This window comes from Penicillium citrinum (assembly GCF_028827155.1).
Source record: "Penicillium citrinum strain IBT 23319 chromosome Unknown utg000009l:1.0-4274883.0:1.0-4276374.0, whole genome shotgun sequence".
NCBI classification, from domain to species: domain Eukaryota; kingdom Fungi; phylum Ascomycota; class Eurotiomycetes; order Eurotiales; family Aspergillaceae; genus Penicillium; species Penicillium citrinum.
The window spans coordinates 2090335-2118301 of record NW_026622694.1 but is presented as its reverse complement, the minus strand read 5'-3'; the positions used below and the strand labels follow the sequence as shown (position 1 = coordinate 2118301).

At 47.0% G+C, this 27967-nt stretch overlaps 12 protein-coding genes across 12 annotated transcripts; 5 read left to right on the top strand and 7 right to left on the bottom strand.

The window, feature by feature from the left end:
- Nucleotides 1-144: 144 nt before the first annotated feature.
- N7469_010270 (uncharacterized protein) lies at nt 145-827 on the bottom strand (the record flags this gene model as incomplete). The annotated part of the gene is made up of 4 exons (XM_056649175.1): nt 145-158; nt 224-313; nt 399-728; nt 815-827. 4 exons carry the CDS (start codon nt 825-827, stop codon nt 145-147), a joined length of 447 nt encoding a protein of 148 aa, XP_056496306.1.
- A 700-nt stretch (nt 828-1527) lies between these two features.
- Nucleotides 1528-3370, bottom strand: N7469_010269 (uncharacterized protein; the record flags this gene model as incomplete). The annotated part of the gene is made up of 6 exons (XM_056649174.1): nt 1528-1565; nt 1623-1959; nt 2011-2067; nt 2116-2337; nt 2396-3219; nt 3289-3370. 6 exons carry the CDS (start codon nt 3368-3370, stop codon nt 1528-1530), a joined length of 1560 nt encoding a protein of 519 aa, XP_056496305.1.
- An 875-nt stretch (nt 3371-4245) lies between these two features.
- Nucleotides 4246-5121, top strand: N7469_010268 (mitochondrial 54S ribosomal protein uL6m; the record flags this gene model as incomplete). Its single annotated transcript, XM_056649173.1, has 3 exons — nt 4246-4513; nt 4570-4683; nt 4748-5121. The coding sequence occupies 3 exons, from the start codon at nt 4246-4248 to the stop codon at nt 5119-5121; spliced, it is 756 nt and encodes a 251-aa protein (XP_056496304.1).
- A 284-nt stretch (nt 5122-5405) lies between these two features.
- N7469_010267 (3'(2'),5'-bisphosphate nucleotidase) lies at nt 5406-6461 on the bottom strand (the record flags this gene model as incomplete). The annotated part of the gene is made up of 1 exon (XM_056649172.1): nt 5406-6461. The coding sequence occupies one exon, from the start codon at nt 6459-6461 to the stop codon at nt 5406-5408; it is 1056 nt and encodes a 351-aa protein (XP_056496303.1).
- A 934-nt stretch (nt 6462-7395) lies between these two features.
- N7469_010266 (LSB5 family protein) lies at nt 7396-8688 on the top strand (the record flags this gene model as incomplete). The annotated part of the gene is made up of 3 exons (XM_056649171.1): nt 7396-7410; nt 7476-7627; nt 7683-8688. The coding sequence occupies 3 exons, from the start codon at nt 7396-7398 to the stop codon at nt 8686-8688; spliced, it is 1173 nt and encodes a 390-aa protein (XP_056496302.1).
- A 1735-nt stretch (nt 8689-10423) lies between these two features.
- N7469_010265 (F-box protein) lies at nt 10424-11311 on the top strand (the record flags this gene model as incomplete). The annotated part of the gene is made up of 1 exon (XM_056649170.1): nt 10424-11311. One exon carries the CDS (start codon nt 10424-10426, stop codon nt 11309-11311), a length of 888 nt encoding a protein of 295 aa, XP_056496301.1.
- An 862-nt stretch (nt 11312-12173) lies between these two features.
- Nucleotides 12174-12761, bottom strand: N7469_010264 (DnaJ domain protein; the record flags this gene model as incomplete). The annotated part of the gene is made up of 1 exon (XM_056649169.1): nt 12174-12761. One exon carries the CDS (start codon nt 12759-12761, stop codon nt 12174-12176), a length of 588 nt encoding a protein of 195 aa, XP_056496300.1.
- Nucleotides 12762-13828: 1067 nt separating this feature from the next.
- On the bottom strand, nt 13829-15715 carry N7469_010263 (uncharacterized protein; the record flags this gene model as incomplete). The annotated part of the gene is made up of 1 exon (XM_056649168.1): nt 13829-15715. One exon carries the CDS (start codon nt 15713-15715, stop codon nt 13829-13831), a length of 1887 nt encoding a protein of 628 aa, XP_056496299.1.
- A 2346-nt stretch (nt 15716-18061) lies between these two features.
- On the bottom strand, nt 18062-19882 carry N7469_010262 (uncharacterized protein; the record flags this gene model as incomplete). The annotated part of the gene is made up of 1 exon (XM_056649167.1): nt 18062-19882. One exon carries the CDS (start codon nt 19880-19882, stop codon nt 18062-18064), a length of 1821 nt encoding a protein of 606 aa, XP_056496298.1.
- A 794-nt stretch (nt 19883-20676) lies between these two features.
- Nucleotides 20677-22392, bottom strand: N7469_010261 (uncharacterized protein; the record flags this gene model as incomplete). The annotated part of the gene is made up of 2 exons (XM_056649166.1): nt 20677-22115; nt 22206-22392. 2 exons carry the CDS (start codon nt 22390-22392, stop codon nt 20677-20679), a joined length of 1626 nt encoding a protein of 541 aa, XP_056496297.1.
- Nucleotides 22393-23525: 1133 nt separating this feature from the next.
- On the top strand, nt 23526-25226 carry N7469_010260 (GMC family oxidoreductase; the record flags this gene model as incomplete). The annotated part of the gene is made up of 2 exons (XM_056649165.1): nt 23526-23747; nt 23805-25226. 2 exons carry the CDS (start codon nt 23526-23528, stop codon nt 25224-25226), a joined length of 1644 nt encoding a protein of 547 aa, XP_056496296.1.
- A 515-nt stretch (nt 25227-25741) lies between these two features.
- On the top strand, nt 25742-27769 carry abr2 (laccase abr2; the record flags this gene model as incomplete). Its single annotated transcript, XM_056649164.1, has 6 exons — nt 25742-25933; nt 25979-26034; nt 26086-26256; nt 26313-26483; nt 26540-26662; nt 26725-27769. The coding sequence occupies 6 exons, from the start codon at nt 25742-25744 to the stop codon at nt 27767-27769; spliced, it is 1758 nt and encodes a 585-aa protein (XP_056496295.1).
- Between the last annotated feature and the right edge of the window lie 198 nt (nt 27770-27967).

Below are 27967 nucleotides of genomic sequence, written 5' to 3'. Positions count from 1 at the left end.
TTCTGCATGACTATTAGGGGTATGCTGCAGCCGGAGAGCATAGCCCAACAAGAACAAACAACAAACGCACAAACTCCGTACAAACACAGCCAGCATCTTTATCAGACAGGCCTCTGCTATTAGTATAGTAAACAGCAGCTCGCCCTATTTGGCGGTTTCTATTGAGAATTAGTATAGGAGACTTTGGAGAAATGAGTGACATGGTTGATAGAGTATGACTCACCTTGCTTGGCGGGAGTCGCGGCGGTAGCATCTTGAGTAGCGGCAGCTGGAGCTGCAGGCTCTTCGGTTTTAGGAGCGGCAGGAGCAGGGTCTGACGATCGTGAATTAGTCGATATGAACCAAGACTGGCTGCCGAGTGTGGCAGGTCTGTTAGAAACGAATCGTGGTCCTCTTACCGGCGGGACCATCCTCGGCTGCAGCGGGAGGTTGCTCAGAGGTAGCAGGAATAGATTCAGTAGGCTCAGCAGGCTTGGCTTCAGGTGCAGCATCAGTAGTAGCTGGTGCAGCAGGTGCAGCGGGAGGAGCATTAGCGGGAGCGGGAGCCGGAGTAGTAGTTGGGGCAGTGCCCTCAGTAGGAGCGGCAGGCTGAGCGGGTGCAGCTTCAGCAGCAGGAGTGGTAGCAGTCTCAGTAGGCTTTGTTTCCGCTTTTTGCTCGGTTTTCTTCTCCTTCTTGCGACGGAAAATGTTCTTCAGGCCCTTCTTCACCTGGGCGAAGGCATCAGGAGCTAGGGTGGGTTAGACTAGATGATCCCTGAATGGAAGATGCCGCGTGAAGTTCACGATGATGACACCAGATTTGGCATGGACTTACGAACGCCGGGCATTTTGGCAAACGCTTTTATGAGATAGCTGACGCGCGAGTATAGTAGCAGTGCAGATGTTTGTTGATGTCTGGGGAGAAGAAAGAAGAAGCTGCTACCTTCCTTTTTCCTTTCCCGCAGCCACGTGACATGGCTATGACGCCTGGCAGGCCCATTTTGATGATGAATTGAATTATTTTATTTCTTCCCCTTTTGCTTTCATTTGATTGGAGCCAAACGAAGGTTTGCTCTTCAGGGGTGTTGGGGACCAACGGCGATAACCGTACAGATGTCACCCGTGCAGATAACTAGGGGCTAACCATTGGCTCCAGTGGATCAAATCTGGGGGCCCGACCCGCTAGGAGACTTGGCTCTGACAGCTCGCCGTGGCGGTGCTGCACATCTTCATCTGAGGGAGGGATGAAACACGGTCATTCAAGTTGGATCCACCAAGCTGGCGCTTAAATAATTATGCATAGGCTGGAGATTCCAGGGCAATTTATGAAGTGGAGGAGGTTGACAGCTTATTGATCTACTCTGTAAATGTGGAAATTATATCATTTAGAAATACTGGTAGAAAGTCTGGAAGATTGAATCGGAATCAAATTGTAACGATATACCAAATAAAGGGGGTATCTCATGTCATTATATGTGTATAAAGACCAATAACAACTACCGGCGCAGGGAATGAATACCGATATCGAAATCGCAATATACTAGCGAACTAGAAGAAATGAAAGCAAAAGGTTGCGAGGATGTGGCCTGAATTCCGAATATTAGCCGACGTCTCCGTCAATTAGCCACAGAGAACTTGCTCACCAAAGATTAGAAAGAAAAGTGCAACGGCCATCTTCGCATTCTGCACGCCAATGAGGATAAAAAGAAGTAAGCATAAAGTCCACGTCGAGATACCACCGGAGTGCAACCCAGGCGTTCGTTTGAATTTCACCGTCGCCTCATCCATCATCGAATGCAGGTTTGCGGTAGTTGTAGTGACTTTGTCCAGCAAAGCTTGCGATATCTGGGTCTTATATCGAATTTCCTCTTGTTTTCTAGACTGGGCTGCTAGCGCTTTGGCCTGGGATTGCTGGGCTTGTTGTAGATCATTGGCCCTGTTGTACGACTGTTCCATAGAGACTTCCATAGTTTGTAGACGCTATCTTAGTGAGAATGGGAACCATGGCCACCCGTGACTTGAAGGACTCACCTGTGTCATTTTGTTTTCTTGCTCTAGGATTAGGACAAGTCGACTGTTAAGCCATTCCTAGAAAGGTCAGCATTATGTTCACAATCAGTGACCTCAATTACATACCAAAGAAGCGTCGAATGTCATCATTCTCTGAGAAAGGCGAGCTACGTCCTTGTCCACGATGGACTGGAGAGAAATCTGTACTAACGATGCCACATTTCGATACGCCAGAGTGTCTTCCTCATGTAAGCGAGCTAACTCCTGGCTTCGTGAAATTGCTTCGCCCTGCATTTCCAGTAGTGTTTCTTGTATGGAATGGGCAGACTCCGCAGTGTGTTTGATTTCCTGTAAATTGTAAGCTCGTGTTCCATCGAAATTCTGACGAGGAAATTAGAAATTCGACCTTTTCCAGTGTTCCCGCCTCTCTGTGAAGTTGATCCATGACCGAAGTCACCGAGGTGGAGATCCTATCCAGACCAGCGTGAACCTGCCGAAGTAGCTTGTGAAGAGCGCTCTGTGTAACAGATGCTGAGCCCTCAATTTCTTCAACTAGTCTCATTTGTAGTTGTCTGACTTCTTCCAGGAAGGTATGATGCTGCGACGTTTCCAGAGCTGAATTATATAGCGCTTCCTGTAGTCCTTGATGCAGTTTCGAGCTTGTCTCCACGATAGCTCGGTGAAGATCCAGTAGCTCTTCCCTTTCCATTTCAAGTCGAGTTGCCTGACATATCACCATTGCATTTTGTCGATTGTTGCTATAGGACGTCCACCATTGAGGTCGTGATTCAAGCGCCTTCAAACAATTCTCAATGACTTCCTTGGGCAACATATCACTACCAGAGTCAAGAACCTGTGACTTTTTCACGAAAGAGAATCGGAATTTTGGTGTTGCTGGTGGTGAGACCGTGATAGGCAAGCACGGGGCAGGAACCGAGGCGCCAGCACCATCTAATTCACATATAGCTAGTCGTGCAGCGTACATAGACCGAATACGATCTAGAGCCTCATGCTCGTCTGCCTGTGCATCGTCTGTGTGTTTACCCCCAACAGATTGACATGATTCCACCAGTCTTGTAGCCGCCACACGATTGCAGGATGGTGAAGACTTCATTGCGTCGAGGATTATGACCGCCTCATTGAAGATCTCATTGTGTTTGTGAGCCTGTGATCCCAAGTGATGCAGCATCTGACTGCCGCCTGCGATTATCGGCGTAGCTGAGAAATTGCCTAAGACAATCAGTAAAGTCACTAAGCCAACTCAGTCGACTTGAACAAGCATAATGGACGAGTTCTTACTGTTCAAATGGTCAGCCTGAGCCCATGGCATCTGAACCATGAGCAGAAGGAGCAAGATCTGGGTTGTAGTGAATCTGGCCATGATGTCGCGATCATCGAGTCTTGAGGGTTGAAGAAGTTAAAATCTGAACGTTCAACTTGCATCAATCCTCAAGAACTCTCACTGCGAAATGAAAGGTAGCACTATCGAGGTGACCTTGAAGGATGGAGCGGTGATGAGTTGAAGTGGCTCACTTCCCGCGTCGAACATCAACGCTTGAACCTCCAAGGCTCGGGGCTCATCATATCGCTCATAGAGGATCCGATGGTCGAGATAGTATCTACTTATTCGAAATTGAGGGTTTCGGATCCAAACTCTGCGATCTTTAAGATATTTACCAGCGAAAGCACCATCAGCAAGCTGAGGCTGGGTATCATCCTACTAGGATATCTTAGTTCAAGACTCAAACATTTTCACATCGATAGCAGGTTCCGCAAATCATGGGTTTGCTATTAAACCAGATTTTTTTAAAAAAAGAAACAGAAAAAGAAAAAGAAAAAGAAACACCCCCCCCCCCCTTCTCTCTTTCTAAATAATCTGGGCAGATTTCGACTATCGCATCCAGTACTACTTGTAGGTATCTAGTATGTTACTACTAGATACCTCACAGGGCATCTTATTACATATTCCCACGATGTTGTCTTTACCCAGGAAGAATTAGCAGGTTGTAAAGACAGAAGTACACATTGATCCCTCCCATCCTTTATTTTCTAATCGCATACTAGTGTCCGTATCTTCTTTGGGGATATCAGATCGAATGCAGTGCAATTGACAGTAGTTAGGTGAATGCTGATTCTGGCCTGGAATCAAAGGCATAAATTTTGATATCACGTGGAGACTAGCCCAATCGGGCCGGGCTTCTCCTCCGACAAAATCATCGAAGCCGCAGCGGAGCTCCGTTCAACACGCCAAACATCATGTCTTGTCTACCCCAGCGCTGCGCCCGGCAGCTCCTACGGGAGCCCTTTCAACGTGGCTCATTACCTCTCTTTCTCACACCTGCTTTCTCCCCGTCGTGCGCGCAATGCTTCTCAACCACTGCCCCAGTCCAATCTCGAGTCGGAGGCGCCGCCATCTCCGTCCCCCCGGAGGTGTCATTCACTCTCATTGACTTGCCCAAGACTCTGAACCGTGGTCATGGAAAGGATGTTCCTACTCACGCTGCGCAGATCAAAGGTCCGAAGGGTATGTAGTCGATTGGCAATGGCAGTATTCAAAACGCAGCACTAACGCGAATCCAGGCGAGATGACTCTCAACATCCCCTCTTTCTTGACTGTTAGCCATGATCAGGCGACCTCAAAGGCAACTCTGTCGATTCAGGACAGGGAAGTTCCGCACCAGCGTGCGATGTGGGGTATGTGTTGTCTTGATGGTGTATCGAAGGGCCAATTGTCAAATCTAACAATCTCCAATTATAGGTACCACTCGCGCGCTTCTTCAAAACCACGTTACCGGTGTCTCCGAAGGCCACATCTGTGTCTTGAGTCTTGTTGGTGTCGGTTACAGAGCTACCATTGAACCCAAGGCGACAACCGTATCCCCGACTTATCCCGGACAACAATTTGTTTCGCTGAAGGTCGGCTTCTCCCACCCCATTGAACTCGGTATTCCCGAAGGCGTCCAGGCTAGCACACCTCAGCCCACTCGCATCCTCTTGGAGGGCGTCGATAAGCGCAAGGTGACCCAATTTGCCGCGGAGATTCGGGAGTGGAGACGGCCAGAGCCGTACAAGGGCAAGGGTATCTTCGTCAACGGAGAGACTATCAAGCTCAAGGCGAAGAAGATCAAATAGTGTTTGGGCGCTCGTGTATTTTTTCATTTCTTCAATTTTTGGAACTTTGCATCTTGGGTTCCCTGTATTCTTATACTCTATCTCTCCATCACATATATGCTTTTTTTACTTCCATCCATTTTTCAACTATTTTTCCTTCAATTGGTATCACAAATGTACTGTGGACGCATCAAGCGTGATCCTAGCCAGGACAAAGAGAAACAAAACAAGACAAAATCAAGAGTACTCATGACTCAAGTCTCAGATCACGAAAGACATGACAGCGAATCAAGCCGGCGAGATGATTACAGTTTAAGGACAGTCTTGACGGCATTAATAACCTGAGCCTGGTGAGGCTTAGGGGCAGCAACGACACCCTTGTTGGCAGCAAGAGTCCGGCCCTTGCTAAAGTCCAAACGGCTACCGTAGATGTCGGTGACCTGACCACCCGCCTCACGGACGATAATGTCACCAGCAGCGTGGTCCCAAATCTTCTCCTGGTAGTCCTTTTTAACGGGAAGGCGGAGGTAGATGTCACCAGCACCACGGGCAATCGAGCAGTACTTAGCCTGGGAGTCCAGACGAACGCTAGGGGCAGTGATACCGAGACGTTCAGCAACGGCAGCATTGTCACCCTGAGCAGAGTGGGCCGCCTCTACACCCTCACAGAAGACAGCCTGGGAAATATCGGAGACAGGACGCATGGAGATGGGCTTGCTGGGAGCAAGGGTACTGTTGGTCAGAGGACGGCTGGTGGCCCCCTCACCTAGAACAGCCGAGAACAGGACGCCGTTGGAAGCCGACTGACCCTGCTGAGCACCAGTGCTAGCGTCAATGGTAGAGGCATCAACGGGCAGATTGGGAGTACCAATGGCACCGACCTTGACGTCGCCGTCAACGATCAGACCCAGACAAACAGCATATTGTCCCCCACGGAGGAAACCCTTGGTACCATCAATGGGGTCGAGGGCCCAGATACGGCCCTTACCACCACCAGCACTCTTACCCTCATCAATGATATCCAGCATGCTTTGCTCACTAGCCAGGGAGCCACCGAGCAAGTTGTTACTCTCCTCATCCTCCAGTTTGATGTCCTTGACCAGACGCCAGATCTCGGCGCTAAGGTCCTTGTCCTCACGCAGAGAGCTAGCCTCCTCCTCGGCAACAATCTCGTCGTTGGGGAAGTTCTTGCGAATGGCCTGAATGATCAGAGCCTGGGCTCCAAAGTCACCGATGGTGACAGGGGACTTGTCATCCTTGGAAACGGTTCCTTTGGCCTTTTCGAAGAAGACCTTTTGGGTGAGTAGAGAGGCCCGTTGAACGGCCAGCTCGGCGATATAGCGTTCTTGAGAGTAAGACATTGTGACTGGGTGGGATGAGGAGAAGAAGGATGAGAGGGGAGAGAAGGAAGAGAAGGAGGGGATAAGCAGCGCAAGACGGGAGCGGGTCTGGTAGGCCACGCTGAGAGCCAGGACGATGGTGGAGCAGAACAGCAACAGTCCACGTACGCGCGGGGGGCTTCATCCGCCAGGTGACTGGAGTATATATAAATGTAGAAATCTTATCAGGGCAATTGAGTTCCACTTGACAAGTTTAATGGTATCAATTAGTATAGAAATAACCGTCAATTTCCAACAATACAAAATGATCAAATAAAAGATTTAAGCTCAAATTGGCCCTTTGGAATATGCGACTCTTCCCCCTTCCCCCGCCCTAGTCCCAATTGGGACCGCCAGATTGTCACGGGGGAATTCTCAACTTTGGGAAACTTTGATGTTCGGCCATTCTTCTTTTCTTCTTTCTCCTTGTTTTCCTCCGCGTGTACTGTACTATTTTTTTTTTGTCTATTTTCCACTCACTGAGTTTGTGCGGATCGATCTTTGCTCGTTTGGATTTGCCCTGCCCCTCTTCGCACCGTTGATCGCCCCGCGGATCCTCTCCGACGTCACCGGCCTCCTTATCACACTACTCACTACCCCAAACCCCGGCGAGTTTCACCCTTTGAAACAATTTCACAGCCCTTCGGATATATTGAAGTGCACAATAGGAGACAGGGCTGAGAGAATCCTCTTCCTATAGTCAAGTTTATATATTCCTTCTCCGTCACCTTCAAGCTAGTCCTGGGGTAGTGCGGGGTCTCCTCTGGCTGCATACGAGTACAGATAATCTACGTGTGGTTCAGGGTTTCGCGACTCATTGGACTGGTGAAAGAAGTCATACTGGCCTTACTGAAGAGATAGGGCTATCAGCCATCAGTTTATTACCCTAGGGAAGACCACTGAGTTGTGCTCAATCATGTTCCAGTCATCGGTGAGTCGGCTTCGGCGAGCGATAAGCTGTCTCGTGACTTTAAGCTAACTTGAAACTCAATATAGAAACCGTACTCAGCCGTGACCGTGCAAATAGAGGTCCTGACGAGTGAGCAATATGAAGTGGAAGATTCAAGTGGCATTGTCGATTTGGTGGAGGTAGTCCGCATCCAGGCTAGTGGGCCAACCGAAGCCAGTCGGGCACTGCGCAAGAAACTGTGAGTGCACCAACGTTTGATTTATACTCGATGTAAGCTGACAGGAAGGAAATAGGAAATACGGAAATTTACACCGGCAACTGCGCGCCCTTACCATTCTTGACTTCCTTATCCAAAACGCAGGCGATCGTTTTCTTCGCGAGTTTGCCGACGAACCATTGCTGGAACGACTTCGAATCGCGGGTACAGACTCGGTCTCGGATCCCTTGGTGAAGCAAAAATGCAAAGTTCTCTTTGGTCAATGGGCGGTTACCTATAAAGATACGCCAGGCATGTCTAAGATTGCCGCCTTGTACAAACAGCTTCCAAAACGAAAACAGCCAGCGACGCAGGCCAAGGCCAAGGTGTTGCGCGAAGGTGCAAATATCAATGAGCCGGCTATGGGCCATACAGTATCTGTTTCGGCAGGAAATGGGCCATCAACGACGCTGAGTAGCCCCAAGCAGAAGTCTAAGTCCAAGAAGGATAAGAAAGATAAGAAGTCGTCCCTTAGCCGGAACTTCAACTTGGAAAAAGAGCGCCCAGAGATTCTACAGACCCTCGCCTCAGCATCTGTGGCAAGCACCAATCTATTGAATGCGCTTAAGCTAGTCAATCGTGAATCCACACGTGTCAGTGAGGATGCCGAATGCATTAGCCGATTCGAGATCTGCAAGAAGCTCAGACATCAAATCTTGCGATACATCCAGCATATTGAGAGTGAAGAGTTCTTGGGAGGTCTAATCCATGCCAATGAGGAGCTCGTCACGGCCTTGATGGCCTTTGAGGTTTTGGACAAGAGTTATGACTACGATAGCGACAGTGATGACGATGTTCTATCAGGAAATTGGAGATCGAGGGCGGAGATTGAAGAGGAGATGGGTGAAAGCTTCAATGGATTGAGCATCAACCCACCCAAACCCCCAAGGCCTGTTGCTTCCTCATCGCAGCATACCCATCAAATCCTCGATAGCGAGAGTGAGAGCGAGTCTGAAGAGGAGGAAGAAGATGAAGACAACCCATTTGGAAATCACAATGCGATCAAGACACCTAGGGCTGAGAAGGCTGGGTATAGCTGGTGAGTTCCTTTGACACAGTCGTTATGCAGAATTTATCTAACAGCTGTACAGGAAGGAGGTATAAGTCATGCTCTGAACATAGCTTTAAGGACTCTTTAAGTCCTCTTTCAAACTCATTATTGTGTAGCTATTCCTTTATAACTGATATTACCATACCCAATGATACGACGGAGATGGTTGCATGTTCAATGAATTTTGCAACGTACTTCACCTCTGATTTAAACCGCCAGAATAGCAATATCCCTCCTATGGAAAGCGAGTATGTTTCTGACTATCAATTCTCAGTATCAATTTCCCACTAGTGATGTAATTTGCGGATTTCGTGTAGGCAGAGCAAAAGGCTCAGAGAAGGAGTAACTCAGAGCTATTCTCTCAGAGCATACTGAAAGGGGTGATCGGCCTTTACTGGGCATAGAGGAAGGCCAGTTGTATTACTCGTATTGGAGGAGCGTGAAGAGGAGCGCATGGAGTGGCGAGTGACAGTCAATAATCGGGAAGTATCAATGGATACTGAGGAAGATGTCGTTTTGGCCCCCAGTGCCTTCTGGCAGCTTTCATTGGAGAAAAAGCTAGAGAAAGCGCTTCGACGGAAAACCGCCCGCCATCGCCGGGTGACACCTGATGATACTGGCATCATCGTATCAACAAGCGATCGCACTATATGCAAACAGACAAAGCGATTTGACAACACTGATATTACGTGGTCAGCTATAGAGAATGATCGGTGAGCGAGACGTACGGCTTGATGCGGAGAAATATACTTCAGGAGAGAAGCCGATCTGGCGCGGGGCGTTTATAATTTCGTGCGATGCGACTTATCGATATATCCCCACTGGCCTCATTGTTGGGTGGACCCAAATAGGGAAAAAGCACTATCCACTTAAAGCTCATCATATAAAACATCTTATAACCTATATCGAAAAAGGCAGAGTTCTAGAAGGTCATAAGGACATACCAGAAACGGTACACGATGAATTGTACAGGGAAGAGCAAGAGAAACAGAAGAGACAGGGAAAAGATAAATGCAAAGGAGATCAAGTCATTGGAACTGATGTACCTTATTCTTTCTGCAATATTTACAATGTCTTGCCCTCTCAATCTATTGTCCAAGATTTATATATCTCGGATCCCAAGGCAGCAGTTGAACAGATGGCCTTAAGTCTATTAGAAATTCCTGGCCCTAGAGATGTAGCCGTGAAGAAATATAGTGAATGGCAGATATCAAATGTTGAAAACGATACACTCAAATCGGCATTTCGGCAAGTATGTAATGTGATACTCGACAATAGTCTTGACCTTGAGCAGATCTACAAGGACCAAGATCCAAAATTCTTTATCGAGAAAGGGATCAAAATAGGCATCTCTCGATGTTTTGTCGAAGACATTTGAAAGTGGGCTGAGCAAGTCAAGAAAGCGATTACTCTATGAAATCATGTGAATTAAACGGAGTTGTTTCATGATCTGCGGTCTTTTCTGGGCGAGCATGATTAAGTTACCTTCATGGTAGCATTAAATATAGTGAATTCCCAAATTAGAGTAGAGCAGAATTCGTAATCGGCTTTTATGTTATACAGAGGAATCGTCGTATACTGCACCGCCAAGATAATTATCTTCGTTACTAGGCCCGTTCTGGCTAGGCCATAGATCAGCTCTGCCTCTCTTGCTGAGCGGGCGTCAGTTCTCGTTCGTCCAAACAATGACTTGAATAATTGAATGTTGAGCCTTGCTGAGATCAATCATGCACCGCCGATCATTACCGAATGAGCTAATCGAAGCGATTCTTAGGCAAGTAGATATGCAAACCGTTCTGCTCGCCCAACGAGTCTGTCGACAATGGGCCCTCTGTATCCGAGAATCCTGCACAATCCAACAAATTCTATTCTTCCGACCAGCAGCAGCCAAGAAGCCACGCCAACAAAACCCCTTGCTAGCAAACAAATTTCCATACTGGTTTCCTGCCGATGACGCTAGCTCATATGCCATCGCGTTTGGCGCCGGCGACATGCAGGATTTTCTAGAGATCAGTGACATATATCGGCGACCGGAGGCGAGCTGGCGCCGAATGCTTGTCCAGCAACCACCTATTATGGCGCTGGGATGGGTGGAGCGTAGCGTGTTGCCATCCTACGCGAGAGATCTGTATCGTTGGGAGATTCCACTACAAGCACTTGGTGGATTAAAAATGAATATGCTGTACGATCTGGTCGTTAATGCTTCGGAAGTTGCACCGGAATACTTCTATTTCAGAGTCTTATGGTCGCAAAGCAAGACACTAAGCAGTGGCTTTGCTAGTCTTGACTCAGATCCATGTCCGTCTTCATTTTCGGACAGGATCTCTGGGCCACTCAGGCATGCAATGCAGAGTACGGATGTAGTTCTTGATATGTGGTATACAAGTCAGAAAAATCAGCTCGGGGAAAAATGGTTGAAAGATACATGGACATGGGAGCTTGTGCGGGGGCTGAAGCTTGCTATGGAAGACTTTGATATTGATCTGGTGCACCGTATGAGAAAGCTGAAGGAAGTCAAGACCTGGACTTTGGCGGACGAGTTGAGTGATATCGCTGGAGAAGTAGAACACGGTTATCCTATGCCTTCGATTGATGAGGATGAACCGGATCTGTAATATTAAATGATTTGGTAGAATTCGAAATTCACGATGTCATGGTTCTATAGTTGTAACTTCGTCTTTCGCTATGCACAGTAGGGCACATATCTGGGCGGGTTACATTTATATATTCTCTTTGTTAAGGAGCCGTGTTTAATGTCCTTACCATTTCGAGGCCCATAACCAAGTAATCTTGATCTTGTCCCCGGTAGAGACTAGAAATCGCGCTTAGAGGTACCGTGCAGTGTATGAGTTTCCGACATACGCTTGTCACGAATGAAAAACGTAGTATACGAATAACCGAAAAGCTGTTCTAAACTGTTCAAAAAAAAAGCTGGAAACTCAACCAAGGGGCAGCGCGTCTATCCATCACAGAGCCACGATACAGTTCCGTCCAGGTTCGCCTTCTATATCGGAGACAGAGAGATGCTCTTTCAAACCCTAGTCACTTGATTCAGCAAATACACAAGTTTTGTATATACTCATAATAATACCAGTCCCTTTTTATAGATGGTAAGAATGATACAAGGGTCTAAAATTAGAAGCCTGGACTCCCTAGAATGTTCCACTCAAACATAACGATGTCGATTTTCACTCGAATTGAGACTTTGTCAGACCTAGAACTTGTAAAAGTCTAGTCCGTGGGTGCCAAACAGGCCTGAATTTTAGGCGGACTTTATGGTAATTAGCGGCTTGTAGTATTTTGTATCTTTTTACTAGTAAGATATTGCTAAAAGATTCATTGCTAAACAGCATTTCAATATAATTTCAATACCCCACCGGGCACGGATCTAGGCACGGTTTTCTGACAAAGCTCGGGCTCTTTCGATGGTTAGTGAGATATTTCGCTTGCATTTCACTAGACAAGTTTATGAAAACATCAAAAATCCCAAGCACTTGTCCCCTGGAAATGGCTGTATTCTTCCCTGAAATGTGTCTGGGTCGAGGGCCTAGCGTAAAACGCTTGCTCGCTCTTCTTCCTCAATTCTGTCAATTTTATTTCTTGTTCCTGCTGCAACATCTTTTCGCGATAGTCCTCCTCTACCTTCCTAATCTCTGTTTTATTTTTATCCTCACCAGAGGATATAGACCGAATGCGTTCCTCTAGTGTTCGAACATACTTCGTTTTGAGATCGATATCCCTCTCTTTTGTTCGTTGAATCCCTGCCATCGTACTTATGGCAGACTCTTGTCGTCGACTCATTTGCGTAAATTCTGCCGCTTTACCTGGCAGAAAGGAGTATATGTATAGCCACCATGTCTCCTTCGCCGCCTTTTCCATCTTGAGACGTTCTTTCTCTCCCTTGAGACTGTCTCTTTCTGCGTATAGTCTAAACAGATCCTTTTTCGCGTTGTTTAATAACCTCTCCGGTGTCTTGCGCTTAATGTTGAGCTCCTGTATTTGTTTGCGTAGTTTCGCTACCTTTTGATCCTTGATTTCTCGGGGACGTATGGTTGATAGATACATCTTGTCATATTCTCGACGTTTATCGAAATTACAGAGATGCTCATATACTTCCTGAAGCTGAATACAGCAATATCAGAGATGGCACACGATTAGGAAACAGAGAGTTCAAGCTGACCAGTTGAAAGTCAGCTGTCGCACTAGGCTCATTCCTCCGACGGTCCGGATGCTGAGCCAAAGCCAATCTTTTGTACGTAGACTTAATAGTAGCCGAATCTGCGGACTGGGGAATCCCAAAGATTGCATAATAATTATGGACTCTGGTATCTGCCATATTTATGCGTGCCCAGAAAAATCACAAGTGGATATCAATAAAAACCTGAACGGTAGCGGACCGATCCGCAAAGTGGAGTTGTAGATGGAGAGAAGGGAAAATGAGTTTTGCGAAGGGACGGTTTTGATGCGGGGTACAGGGGTGTGAACTAAATTGATATTACAAACTATTCAATCTGGTACAGTCAGTCATACTCGAAATTGACTTGACCAATACACAGAGAAACATGATCTCGAGCATGGATCTAACCATATTCGGAAGCTCCCGATCATATGATCAGGGTTTGAAAGAGCCTTTCTGTGTTCTTGGTAGGGAAAGCAATGTTGGGCGCTACTGTAGCAAGAAAAGGTTCAAATTGATAAGGGCGTTACTATCAGTTACTCCCAGCAGGAGCTCGTTCCTCAAGTAAACAATGATGCCGAAATCCGCGCAAAAGGACAATCACGGAATCGATGGAAAAAGCGCTATCGGACCCAGAGGAATTTTCAAAGCCAATAATTGATGAACACCAAGTGGAAGAATGACTGGGGCAAGGTCACAAGGGGTTTCAAAAACTTCTACATTCAAGCCCGCATGTCGAAAATGGCCTCTGGCGCTCTCTTCTTTCCCACCGACCGCATTAATACACCATTCAAGAAATATATCAAATCCTCACTCCGTATCTTTCTCTCAGTAATCTCAGTTACATTTGACGAATCCTTTGAGCTCAGCAAAAAAATCTTCAATCGGGTTCAGAAGGTTGGGAACCATTGAAAATCTACATTAGATTTTATAACGTAGGGTTAAAAAGGGTCTCTCACTCCTGACTCGTCTCCAAGAAGCTTTTCAGTCTCTTCTCTAGCTGCTCATCCGAGCTGTCAAAATCATAATCATCACGTTTCCGCTTCTCTCCCTGCTGATCACCTGTTTCAGGATTGGCACCTGTCTGGTCTCCCGCTCCAAAAAAGGCTTCCATCTGTTGACGAGCATCGCCTTCTTCCATCTCAAACAACAACTCCCTCATAGTCTCTTCGTACGCTGGATCTGTGGTCCGCCCAGGCAGACTAGCGAGCCGCAGAAGATCAGAATCGTCATTTTCATCTGCGATCTCGTTAAGAAATTCATTGATATTAAACTCCGAGCTAAGACTAGTCTGCTGGGGTTGCTGAGTTACTGGCTCCAGAGTTGCCTGAACTAGCTGCTCTCCTTCAAGAAATTCATTAGGATCGTAAATTGGAGGATTGTACCACATATACTGCGGAAGATTGACCTGCGAAAGATCAATTTGCGAAAGATCGACCTGTAGAAGATTGAGCTGTATAAGATCCACCTGCGAGAGATTGAACTCAGAGCCCAGACAAGCTGGCTGTGATCCAAATGGATGTGGCTGTTGTGGCTGTTGAGGTTGCTGAGGTTCCATGAATAGCAGGGGTTGATCGGCTGTCCGACTTCGCTGGAGCTCCAGATGCTCCAGGTATTGCTGGGGCTCGCTGACTTGCCGAGTTTGCAGAGGTTGAAATCCTGTCATAGATTGTCTGCGAAGTCTCAGGAGAAGTTCCTCTGTAGCTTGAAGCAGGAACTCTCGTCTGGCCTGGTAATTGCCTTGTGCCTCGGCATTCTGTGCAGCCTGAATGAGCTGTTTGGATCTTGCAGTATGCACAGTTCCAGGATCCTTTGTGATCCAACCGCCTTTAGGGCCCCGGCGGGGCGTAGATGATGTGGTAGTATCTTGCCGATGATCCGCTGGCGTGACTGAAACGGGCCTTCTCGCATCAGAAATCTTTTTTTGAGAGAATTCTGTCGGAAGGACTCCCTGTACAGGATTAACCCGCCTTGATACCTCCGACCTGGTACGAACAAGAAATGTGTATCGAGGTGGCGCGCGTTCCATATAATTCCGGCCATGTTTGGGTCTCCTCCCAGCGTACTCGGGATATTTAGCTCTCATGGCGAAAGCAATTGCAGTGATAAAATCCAAGTCAGTGGATATAAGAGCCTCCTCATCAGATATATTCATACTGTAATCATCCACTGACTTGGAACTGAACCAGATAGTTATATTCTCACGTCGTAGATGCCAGGCCTTTCTAATCATAAGTACCAGACCACCGATGCGAAGATCCATGACATTAATCCACATCATATTATGGCTGATGGATCTAGGATCTTGAAAATCTTTGACAAATAAATGGAGTCGTTTGTCAAAAGCGTGTAATATCTCGCCGGTTCTGGGCCTCACAACATCAAAATGGGCATTATAACGGATGCTATCTGAGCTGTAGTCAAACCCAAACTCTTCCCAATCAAGTCGATGCTGCCATTCTAAGGGACTACGTGGCGCAGTCAGTTGTTTAGACAATTCCATCAGCAAGTGATTGGACATTCGAATATATCTATTCTCTTGGATTTTAAGATCGTCTCTATGATTCATTATTGTCATGATTTCCTCGTGGAGTTGTGTGAAAGTTTTCCCATTTGGATCAGTAATATTTGGGGTTCTTTCATTGACCAAAGCCTTCACGGCATTCTCCCAGAAGGGATGTTGCTGTTCCCAGCGTTGCTGCCAGATAATGTTATTCTCAACATCCTGATACCATGCCTGCCACATTGCCATCAATTGGTCGCCCTCAACCATGAACGTCCGCCATCGCTCATCTTTCCGGAGCGCTGAAATCAGCAAATTCAGATTTGCGCTACGGAACATATCTTCGATCCTAGTCTTGTGAGTTTGACTTTCCCTCTGCCAACGATTCATCTCCTGTGTAAGTTGAACAGTGCTCCTTGCACCCAGTCGAGGGCTCGAGGGCCCAATATGCTGCCATCGCGGAAACCTGAATTGTTGTGATCTTAGGGGAGCTGCCCTTGGACTCCTAGGTCCAGCAGATCTGGGCCTTTCCGACTCTTCAAGCAGGTTAGGCTTATCATCTACTGATCCAGGGGGGGGGGGGGGCAGATGCATGTCGAGTTCTGACATCTGCTGGTGGTAAAAATGCTGGTCCTGGTGGTATAAAAGCAGGCCCGGGTGGGGGGATGCGCTCAAATGGTCTGTCGTCAGGCCCAGCGATAGGTGCTGAAGTAGGTACAAGTGAGTAAGGTGCCGTTAATACTCCAGCACTAGGGCCAGCACTAGGACCAGCACTAGGACTGTTACCAAGCGCTTGAGGTGCAATCGGTGCAACGCCCGGAAAACGAGGCCGTCCAGAAGGTGCCACCAGATGACTCCGAGGCGGAGGTTCGTAAGCATTATTATATCCTGATAACATGTTGATCCCTTCACTTAACCATGTGGCTCGATATTTCCAAAATAGTTGGCTCAGATTGAACACATTAACGGACTGACGCTGTGGACCACCAGGCCATTACCGCATAAGCCCTGGAAGCAGATATTGAATCCAATCCTTTACTCTTTGCCCATCTGCTTCTCCACCCTGAGCAACTACATCTCCTAGTGCCCGGTGTATATAGAGCATATATCTTATGACAGCTCTTCGCCTCAACTCTTCAATTCCATCTTGTCGCACCAAGCTCAGCGCTCTCCACGCACTTTCATGTAAAAAAGGATTTATGACTGCCGCTTCATTTCCCCTCAAACATACCCACTCAAGAAATTCTTCTACTGTTGACATAATAGTGTAATTGTATTGAGTTGTAAAGTGACAAATCTAATGTTGCAATTCTTAATCTGATGTTTGGTAGTGACTGATCGTCGAGGAGCCTTCAAGCTTGAAGGCGGTTCAAGTCAACACTATTAAATACTTGAGAATCTTTGTCCACGCCCTCTTTGAGAGCTTCGAGAGTATACATACATCCTGAAAGAGAATCAATCATTATTTCATCTTTCAATCTCTCGATCATCCTTGGGCCGCTTTGAGACCAAAGCCGTTCCAAGGAGAGCGGCCTACATAACCCATCTCCTTCAACTCCATAGATGAATATATTTAGATATTTCACGACAGTTCCATGGTTATAAAGAAGCCTATAAATTACAAAGAGACTCGGGCCTCAGTAAGCCTCAGAACGAGTTGACTTATCCTATGATACTCAATAGAGGGTATGGCCCTTGCCTTGCACTTGTGACTAGTGACGAAAAAGATACTTATCTTCCACATTTGACGTCTAGGTAGATGTAAAAGCTTAAATACTGTTTCAATAGTATTGCCACGACTGTCTCTGGGGTTTATCCTGGGCTCGTAAACTCCCAGTAGCCGCTAAGTTTGACTGTTGTAGTATACGTACTAGCATGTACTCGATCTCGTTTACAAGGTACAGAAATCCTTGTCCTCAAAGGCAGTGGTCAAACTTGCTTCAAACTTCTGCTGTAAACAAAGGAACAGCCACAGAATCCACTTCTTTCGACTGCTGGGTTTCCCGCTCTTTTGTTCATCAAATTCAAGTTGAGGTTAGAGCCTGGTCTTTCATTTACACCAAGACCATAATGTCCCTCCATCAGAGATTGGTCTACCAAGTCATAAATAGAGCTTAACTCGTATGAGCTAATTATACGTGATTATCTGCTTTGAATCGAACGTGGTGTAGAAAAAAAAAACAGGCCAAAGGGCGAGAAGCAAAGAAAAGCAGTCCGCCCTCACAACAAAGTCAGGTATGAAGCCAACCAATAACTACTACAAATAGCATCCTCTGAATATGAAACCTTTTATGAGCAGACATTAGTAATTTTATTCGTGTGCTAAGGACATTGGGGCTCGCACACAGGTATGTCATGGATAACCAATGCATTAAAAGACAACTACGGCATTGAAAGCGTGAATGTCGACATATTCGAGTAATCCGTATACTGAGTGAACTAAAGAACGAATGAAGAATATGATATCTTCTCTGTGCATAATCATATTGATGCGAATTATGTAGGCATATTTAGTACAATTTGAATTTGTTCGTCATCGCTTCATAAAAAGGGCAGCTTGCCCAAAAAAGGAGATAAATGACGGGTAGGGACAAATGTAATGCAACTGCTTATGTCCAACTCCAACCAAGACGATCAAACGCCGGAACCTTCCCCAAAAGTATAAATATCATGCGAGATTCAAGATCAAAGCACCTTGGGCTTCATCCATTCTCGTGTCCCAAGGCCTAGGTTCAGGCCATTTCGCTCCCACCAGCGTCGAACCCGTTCATCAGTGCCAGAAACCGCATCCTCGAGGGCTTCTTCAATATCGCAGGTTTTGAATTCGACGCGCAAACCGCAGTCCTTCCACCATTGTAAAACGTGGTCGTGGCCGTTCTTTGTCGGGCCCACCAACACTTGATTATCGAAAATCATCTTGGGACCCTTCAATTGGTGCCAGAAATCAAGGACATGAACATGGCCGTGGGTACTAGCAATGCGAGCAACGTTCTCGGCATGGCTATATGGAATACCAGAGGCATCCCACCACGCCAAAGATGCCGTTCTTCCGGACTGTGCTGCTAAAAGGACCGATTTGCCCACTTTTAACGGCACTGGATTGTATGGGGAAGCTTTGGCTGAGGCCTGCTTCCACCAAGCTAGAACAGCAACTTGACCCTCGGCACTGGCAGATTCCAAAGCACGCTCACTATATCGCAATGGAAGACCGGAGTTCAACCACCAGTCCAATACGTGAGTGAAGCCAGCACGCGAGGCGCCATCCATTGCATCAGCCATGTATTCTTTGTTGGGTAAGGCGGGGGCGTCACGCCACCATGTTAGGACCTTTGGGTTGCCGTATATTGCCGATGCTCGATAGGGCATGTTAGTCAAGCGAGATGTTGTCCAAAGGAGATCAAGATGTTTTTCGGTGAGATAGGTGAGAATATCGGTTCGAGAGAACTTGACGATGAGATGACAGGCAAGATCGGAGAGCGGTTTCCAGCGTGGCAGAGCATCTATACGTTTCGTTATCGCAGCAAATGAGCCGCGAAGGATAGTGTATTCGAGAGAAGCCGGGGTGGACATTTTCAACAAGTGACTTTGCCATTCCTGTGGAACGGGGATGTTCGTTGGAATGCCGACTGCTTTCGCGATTTCCCAATCGGCTAATTGATTTTCAAATATGATAAGCCAAATTTCGAGTGGCAACGACCGCACCTTGACCTCGGGATTTGGCCAATGTGTTTGAAGGTGTCGGAGAGCGGATGCAGCTTTGGCATCAGAGGCCGCTTGAGAGGAAGGGGTTACAGCTGACGTGGATGGTGTCTTTGTTTGATTTTCTATGAGTGCGGTTTCTCTGTCAATGGAGGCTTCCCCTGGTGCCAGATGCAAAGACGTTTCCAGCAAATGATGAAGATCATTCAGTCCATCCCATGGAAGCGTCGTGAGATCTTCGGGCCCGTTAGACTTCCATAATACAGGTTTGACTGTCCGGATCCAAGGCCAAAATCGTTTGATCTCTTCCAGCTGACGAGTACTTAATGGGTGATCCCATTCTGATACAGTCATACCCGGGATGAGAATGACAGGTTTTGACGATACCCAGCCCCGCAGAAGAGCCAGGGTCAAAGTGTTCGTTAACCCTGCGAGCATCGATCCCAGAGCGCCAGCGTCAATGGGAGCAACCAAAAGCATATCTGCCCATTCGGAGAGTTCGGCGGTCTTCGCCTTGAGCCATTTCCTTGCTCCGGTTTTCTTATCGAAAGTTTGGCCATCCACTGTATCCATATAATGGGGGATTTTGTTGGTCCCTGTCAATAACGCTGATGGTTCATCGGTAATTAGGCGTATTTCTATATGAGGATTTCGGACAAGGGACGGAAGAACCGTATCAGCGAATGCGCTGTCGGTTGATAGGAGGATTCGACGGCGTCGTTGGCGTGGTGGCGTTGGGTTGCGACATACTCTATATCCCTCTTTGTTCCCAATGACTGTTCCTTCACTATCGCTCTCCACCTCCATGGCACTCATCAATCAACCCGTAAAGATTCCAGTCCTTTGTGGAGTTATCGAACTACTGTCGTCTCTGTACTTGGGCTCGGCTTAGGCGAAGTAATCGTGCCACGGGTTGGTACCCTATCCAGCAGGGAACGACCGTTGCAAAACTGTAAGTGACTAGGGTGATGAAAAGAAATCGTAGAGGGAGGCCGAGGAGAGGGAAACAGGAAAAGAAAGAAAGGTCGAGATGAAAGCGAAGGAAAAAAGAGGTCACAAGCAAATTAACCTGATGTCAATGACCGTCTCAAGTCTGGTCCGACAATTAGATTGAAACAAAGATCAGGCAATCCGAAAGGTGGGCGCACAGCAAGTCTTTAGACAGATCACCGAACCTCCACTAAGACCCCAATCTCGTACAACCTTTGCTCTATATTCCGTACTTTTTTTTTCTCCTTTCTCTTTTTCCTGTCCTCGACTCTTCGAGCGGTGTAGCCGTTCTGCGCTGATCAAATACGTCGCCACGTCTCGCCACTGGCGGATAGCTGAGCTGCAGCGGGTCAGAACAAAAGCGGGCCGAATGGAGACGATGAATCAAATCAGGTGCAGAAAGAATTCGACTGCAGCCAACCAGAGAAGCCAGAAATAAATGCAGAATTGGCGCAAAGTCGAAGAAGACGGGCGGTTACAGGCGGGCCATACGAAGAGTGCAGGCGGTGAGGGATGATTTTTATTGCAGAGTAGAAAAAGTATACAAGAATCCTTTTCTTTTACTATAGACTCATGGTTTTAGACACTTTTTAATACTTCGCGGATACTCTTTACCGTCGAGCAAGATTGTCGTGTAGTTTATGCTCACGCATCGCAAGACCAGTCAATCCTCCCAGGATTGTGAGCCCAAAAAGAGTCAAGAATACCCCACGCAGAGATATCATGTAGGCGTCAAGGACTCTAGGTATCCAGGCAGCAGGGAGCCTTTGGATTTCTTCCAGATTATCTCGGAGACGTGTAATCCATTTTGCGGCCTCTTTTAGATTACCAAGCCGAGACCAGAGACCGATCTTGAGCGTATTCTGAAAGACGGCCGAGGCAATTGTGATTCCGATCGTACTTCCAGTGCTACGGAAAGCATACGATGCAGATGTTACCACGGCATGATGCTCGTGGTCTACAGCAGAAATCAAGGCCACCAGTGTGATGGTTAGTATGCTGCCATAGGCGGTCCCCATCAAGAAGAAATAGAGGAAAGGAAGCCAGGCAGGTGTGTTCAAGGTCAATGTGCAGATCAACCCAGCTGAGATTGCCAGGAGACCTGTGGCTAGGTAATTCAGGATCATATACTGGCCCTTCGCCCTCATGATAAAGCCGCAAGCGAGAGATCCAATAGAAGTGCCGATGGCCTGGGGAATCAAGCGTACGCCAGCCGCTGTTGCCGACATACCCTGTATCTGGAAGTAAAGAGGAAGATAGAAAAGAAGACCAAATACCGCCATCGTGGTGAACCAATTCGTCAGGCAAGCCGAGGCGACTGTTCGATCGAGCAGTAGTTTGATGGGGATGATGGGCTCAGATGCAACTCGGGCCTCAATGTAAACGAATAGACCGAGACATGCCGCGGAGAGCGGTAACGAAACAAGGACTAAAGGGTGAGACCAGGGAAGTTGGTTACCTCCAGTGTTCAGGCCCAGTAGTAGTGTGACCATCGTGATCACCAAGGTGATAGCACCCAGGAAGTCGACACGTTTGATTCGAGACTTGTCCGAATTCTTCACGGGAATATTCACCTTCCATGCGACCAAGATTCCCGATACCACTAAGAAAGGGACCTGAAGCAAAAAAGCCCAGCGCCAGCCCAGCGTATCGTTAATCCAGCCACCAAACACACCTCCCAGTCCGCCTCCGACACCATAGCAAATGTTTCCAACACCCTGCCAGACACCTCGCTTGCGTAAAGGAACCAAGTCAGAGGTAACAAAGGTCGAAATTACCAATAGACCCCCGCCACCCATTCCTGCAACGACACGACCGAGGATTATCGTCCATTGCGTATTCGCCAAACCGCAAATCAAGTTCCCCAGAGCGAAGAACACATTGGACACCACCAACCCCCACCGACGCGAGTAGATATCGGTTAAGCGGCCGCTCAAAGGTTGGCATGCAGCATTTGAAATAAGATAGGAAGTAGCCAGCCAGGATAGTAACGAGAAAGAATTGAAAGAGGAGGAGATGGGGCCCGAGAGCGTTGCAACGATCGTCGTATCTAAGGAGGGAAATGATTAGCCGGATCATGCATATATTTGTGTATACAATATTCGGAGTATGCAGTATTCGGCAGAGATCTGATACATACCAAGAGCTGCGAGGAAAACACCCATCCAGATACTGCATAAAATTACAAGCAATTCTCGAGTGCTGGGCTCCTCGATTTGTACCTGTTCCTGGCGATCGCCCGGTTTAATGCTGGCGGGTTCTTCTCGCAATAGGGGAGTCTGTTCAGATAGATGGCGGGGCGTGCCATTTGTACCTGGTACGGCCATCGTAGATTATATTGTAGATCAATAAATAAACATCAATGGACAAGTTGGCTGATTAGACTCGAAGTGGACGGGAGGAAACAAAGAACTTGGAGGAAGTGGAAAATTGCGGGCGAAACTGCAAGACTTTCGGAGATTCGTTGAATTGCGGAGAAAATGCGGGCCAATTTTAGTGGACATCAACAATTGCACAGAATAGAGTCGATACTATGTAAATGTACGATAAAATTGATCATTAAAATGGTAAGAGGCATTCTTTAAATTCTACTCATATAGTTAATGATAATTTTATTATCAGTAGGCTTCTGGGTTTTCTACGTTGCAATTAATTACTACAAGAAGTACATAGTAACTACTTGCTGCTGGTAAAGTCTCATTAGTAATGCATCTACAAGGATTTATCTGTCTGCGATACACTACTCGTGTTAGAGTATCAATTCTTTCCAGAGAACTACTAAGCTTGGTAGTACATTCGAAAGAAAAAAACATCGACATCCCGAAATGCAATGATCCTATTGCTGCGGTTCATCTCGGAATTACCCCGTGGTTGGTACTTACATGTTATATTGCCAATGCTATTGCCCAGTAGTATTGGGTTGGGCAATATAAAATCTGATAACGCACCTTTCGGAAATAAGACATGCAGCTCGCTTACTAGTATCTCTTAAACTTAACGGCCTCATATCTATCGTCAGTCTCATGGAACCAAGAACAAAAGGCAGAGCAGCTAAAGACCCATCAGCCAACTTGGGAGTTGTGGATGAAACTCAGCGCCAGTCGACGACCAGAAGTACTGCTTGTAATACTTGTAGCGGACAATCGTTGATCACATCAGGAAAAACCATTGAATGGGTCAATTCAACCAATGGTATCTACTGGAGGAACACAACAGCGACCCTCCATAGGATTATTTCGCCTGGTTTAACCACGTTCGGCCTAGAAGTGGGACTCTCCACTGTATCCAAGTTGATTGTGAGTGGTCAACGGGTACGAGACAGTATCGAAAGCCTCGTGCTGACGACTCTTAATTGAACATCAAATCGCAAGGGTAAGTCTGACTGCCTCCAGTTCCTTGATTCTGTTTATATTTTCCATTTCAACGCAGCTTCATTCATTATTCCCACGCTCATCATATCATGGCACTAGGCGGACCACTTGATACCACCGATTATATCATAGTTGGCGGCGGAACATCTGGCTTGGTTCTTGCATGTCGACTCTCAGAAGACCCAAATATCCGAGTTACAGTCTTAGAGGCTGGCCCGGATCGAACTCAGGATGCACGGGTCCGAACCCCAGATGCTTGGTATAGCTTGATTGGCTCGGAGCTGGATTGGAAGATGAAGATTGGCGCGCAGGTATCATAAATATGCCCATTATCTTGGTCTGTTGTTCAGAATTACTAATGGTGTCAGCCTGGTCTCAACAATCGCACCCAAGATCACCCTGCTGGGAAATTACTCGGTGGTTCATCGGCGATTAATGGCCTTGCATTCGTGCCTCCATCGCCGGCAGGTATCGATGCTTGGGCGAAGCTTGGGAATGATCAATGGACTTGGGAATCTCTATGCCCTTACCTTCAGAAATGCTATACAGTTACCGCACCGGAAGAATTGCCTTCGTTTCAAACAGGACAGAGCGATGGTTCGGGCCCTATCCAACTTAGCTGTCCGGTCGTAAAGGACCACGTCGGAATGGGCCTTGTTCGTGCATGGAATAAAGCGTTTGAGGCTCATGGATATGGAATCAATGATGTCGATATACTCACAGGAGACAAAACCATCGGAGCCCGACCGTATTTCGCAACCATCGATCCCAAGACTGGTTTTCGCAGTAGCGCGGACAGTCAATACGGTGCTTTAGCCGCATCTCGTCCGAATGTCAACATTATAACGGAAACGACAGTACAGGAAATAATATTTAACTCTTCAACTACAGACCTAGTGGCAACCGGAGTCCGTGTTCAACAGAATGGAGAGACCAGGACGGTCAAGGCAAACAAAGAAGTGATTCTAGCTGCAGGGGCATTTTGCTCACCGATGATTCTTGAGTACTCTGGCATCGGCGACAGTGAGCGACTTTCTCATCTCGAAGTTCCAGTAAAGATCGATCAGCCAAACGTCGGAAGAAACCTTCAGAATCATCTAATGATCCTCATACCTATCCCAATCGGAAAGAAAGCAGGATTGGAAAATATTCAGCCAGGCTTCAAAGGATTGAGCTCCATCAGAATATCTCAAGAAGAGCAAGACCAGATTTTGGTCGCTTATGCTCAGTCTGAAGATCAGTCTAATAGAATCATTCAATCAATCATTGAAAGACCGAACGAGCCCTCAGCCAATGCTTTCCTCCTCGTTCAGTCTTCCGAGCTCGCTCTACTTGGAATTATGAATAGCTATCCCTTTTCGCGAGGGAGTCTCCATGCCGATTCCAAAGGATTTCAAGACTCACCAATTGTGGATGCGGCCTTCTTGAAGAATGAGGCTGATCTCGAGCTCTTGTCGAGAAACGTACGGGGAATGTATGAGTTGCTTTCTACGTCGGCACTCAGTCAACTACTTGACACAAGTAATCTTTCCAATGATCTCGAGTCAATCAAGGCTAGTATTTGTGAAAATGCCATGGCCACCCATCATATCTGTGGCACAGCTGCCATGCTTCCTCGTTCTGCTGGCGGCGTGGTGGGCCAAGATCTCAAGGTCTACGGCACGCAAAATTTACGCATTGTTGATGCTAGCGTATTTCCTCTGATTCCTCATGCCAACCCAATGGCGACTGTCTATGCTGTTGCTGAACGTGCGGCTGATTTGATCAAGGGCGAGAGAAGTCCAAATTGATTGTGAAATAAATGACTGATTGGAGTCTCCCTTAAATCGCGAAGGCCGTGTGTAGTACAGCATTTCATACATCTAAAATTAATTGAAAAGACCAGGCATTTTAGCTGTTGGAATTTTAGATGCAACTGCCAGTACTTTCAGAGAATGTTGTGCATTTTATAGGCTTTATCAAGCATTTGTATAGCTAAATCGACCCTGAGCACCCATGTTGGGGAAAAAAAAACCTAAAATAGATCAAGGAACAGTTTATGAGAATCTATGTCTCCTTTTAAGTTCATCGTAGCTGAACTCTCTTTTTGTAATTCTCTCATGCTCGCCACGCTTTTGTTGTGGCCGTTATCTGGTCTAACCCCTTGGGACCGACAGGAATGCGAATCAACAAGGAAGCAGGCCAATAGCTTGGCAAGTATGCAAGAGAAAGGACCGGAAATAAAAGCCCCCTCCCACGCGTCAAAAATTTTCACAGGAATTGAATGTTTGTTAACTTTTCTCACGAAAGAACACCCTGAGCAACGATGGCGCCTCGGAAGTTGTGGCTGTCGGCCATTCTCGAGCTTGCAGCCCTGGCGCAAGCGGCGCAAGTTAACTTCGAATTGGACCTCACGTGGCAGAAAGGGTCGCCTAATGGCGTGGAACGGGAGATGATCTTTGTGAATGATCAATTTCCGGGGCCATCATTGATCATGGACGAAGGGGACGATGTCACCGTATGTGTCAGAGACCACGACACTTTGCGTTGCTAACGGGAAAAGATCCATGTCACAAATCATTTGCCATTCAATACATCAGTACATTTCCATGGGATTGAGTAAGTTTGAGCGACTGATTGCAAGGATTACGTCGGCTGATTTTGTACAAGACAAAAGGGAACGCCGTGGGCCGACGGGGTATCTGGATTATCGCAGTGGGCCATAAAACCGGGGCAAACATACAAGTATCAGTGGACGGCCACCCAAAAGGGAACTTACTGGTATCACTCCCACGATAAAGACCGCATAATGGATGGATTATATGGTGCAATTCAAGTTAGGTGAGTTAGCCCAGGTATGAATCAGGTCTTTCTATTTCTAACAAAATCATCGACAGGCCGGCTGACCAGAGCGATTCGCCGTTTTCAATGATATCTGATGACCCAGAAGACATTGAAGCTATGAGACTCGCCGAAAGGAACGCCAATCTGGTAGTTCTCTCCGACTGGGACCATCTCACTTCAGATTCCTATATGCGCGCTATGATGGAGACAGGATATGATATCTTGTGAGAGTTCCTCTCCTATTTACAATGGAACTGTACTAATCTTCTATCGGTTTCAGCTGTTCGGATAGTGTGCTCATCAATGGAGGAGGCTCGGTATACTGCAAAGATCCGCAAGAACTTACGGATTTACAGCCACCGCAAATCAAAGCAATTGTGACTGAGCCTCTAACAGACAAAGGGTAAGATCATCGCATGTGAAATAGTTAGAACGAAAATAAGAAATACTAATAACGCTCAACAGATGCAACCCTTTTATGACTGTCTTACAAGGTGATTGGGAGCACCACCCTGACAAGCTTCCTAGCGGTTTAAATTCAGGATGTGTCCCAAGCGAAGGGCCGAATGCCACGTTTAGCGTCAACCCAGAAAGCCGTTGGGCAAGTTTCAATTTCATCAGTGCGGCGAGCATCAAGGCTTTGTCAGTGTCGATTGATGAGCACCCGATGTACATATATGAGGTTGATGGTCATTATATCGAGCCACAGTTGGCTCATCAAGTTCCGATCTACAATGGGGAGCGATACTCAGCCATGATCAAACTTGACAATGACCCCGCTAATTACACCATGCGAGTCGCCGGGAATGGGAATCAGGTTATTTCTGGGTTTGCTACCATCAGCTACGAAGGTGGGGATCATAATCCCAAGGTATCCGAGCCTTATATCAACTATGGCGGTCTTAACACAACGGCCGATGTGGTTAGACTCGATACCAACAACCTCCCACCATACCCAGCTATACTACCGGCTGATAATGCCGACGAGTTCCATCTTCTATCACTCGGACGAATCAACTCATCCTGGGAGTGGACCTTGGATGGAACTACCTTTCTCCCCGCAAATCTGGCTGCAATGGAGCCGGCTCTATTGAACCCGAAAGCCCCAGGTCTGGACTCTCATCTCAAGATAGAGACCCGTAATGACACCTGGGTCGACATCGTTTTCCAGCTTGTCATTGCCGAGCCAACGAAGCTACAGCCGCCTCATCCCATCCACAAGCATTCCAACAAGGCGTTCTTAATGGCTTCTGGACATGGAAAATTCTCTTGGAAGTCCCTCGCAGAGGCTTCCCAGGATTCTCCCGATAGCTTCCTTGAAAAGCCCATCTATCGTGACACTTTTGTGACCTCCCCAGCTGGTGAAGCTTGGCTTGCAATTCGCTATCATGTTGAGAACCCGGGGGCATTCCTTCTGCATTGTCATATGGAAACTCACTTATCCACGGGAATGGGTATGGTATTATTGGACGGAGTTGATGCTTGGCCGAAAATGAAAAAATATTATTAGTCGCTAGTATAACAAGCGTGCCAGGTTGATCACTCAGGCTCTCAAGAAACTTCAAATCGAGATGCCCATAGCAACGAATATCGATTCATTCGTGATTTGGGCAAGGATAGCGGATATGTCATAGGAGCCGTTCTTGCTTTCAAATTGGCCAATTATAAACGACGCACGGCCTCAGTCATTACAAATGTATATTTGGGG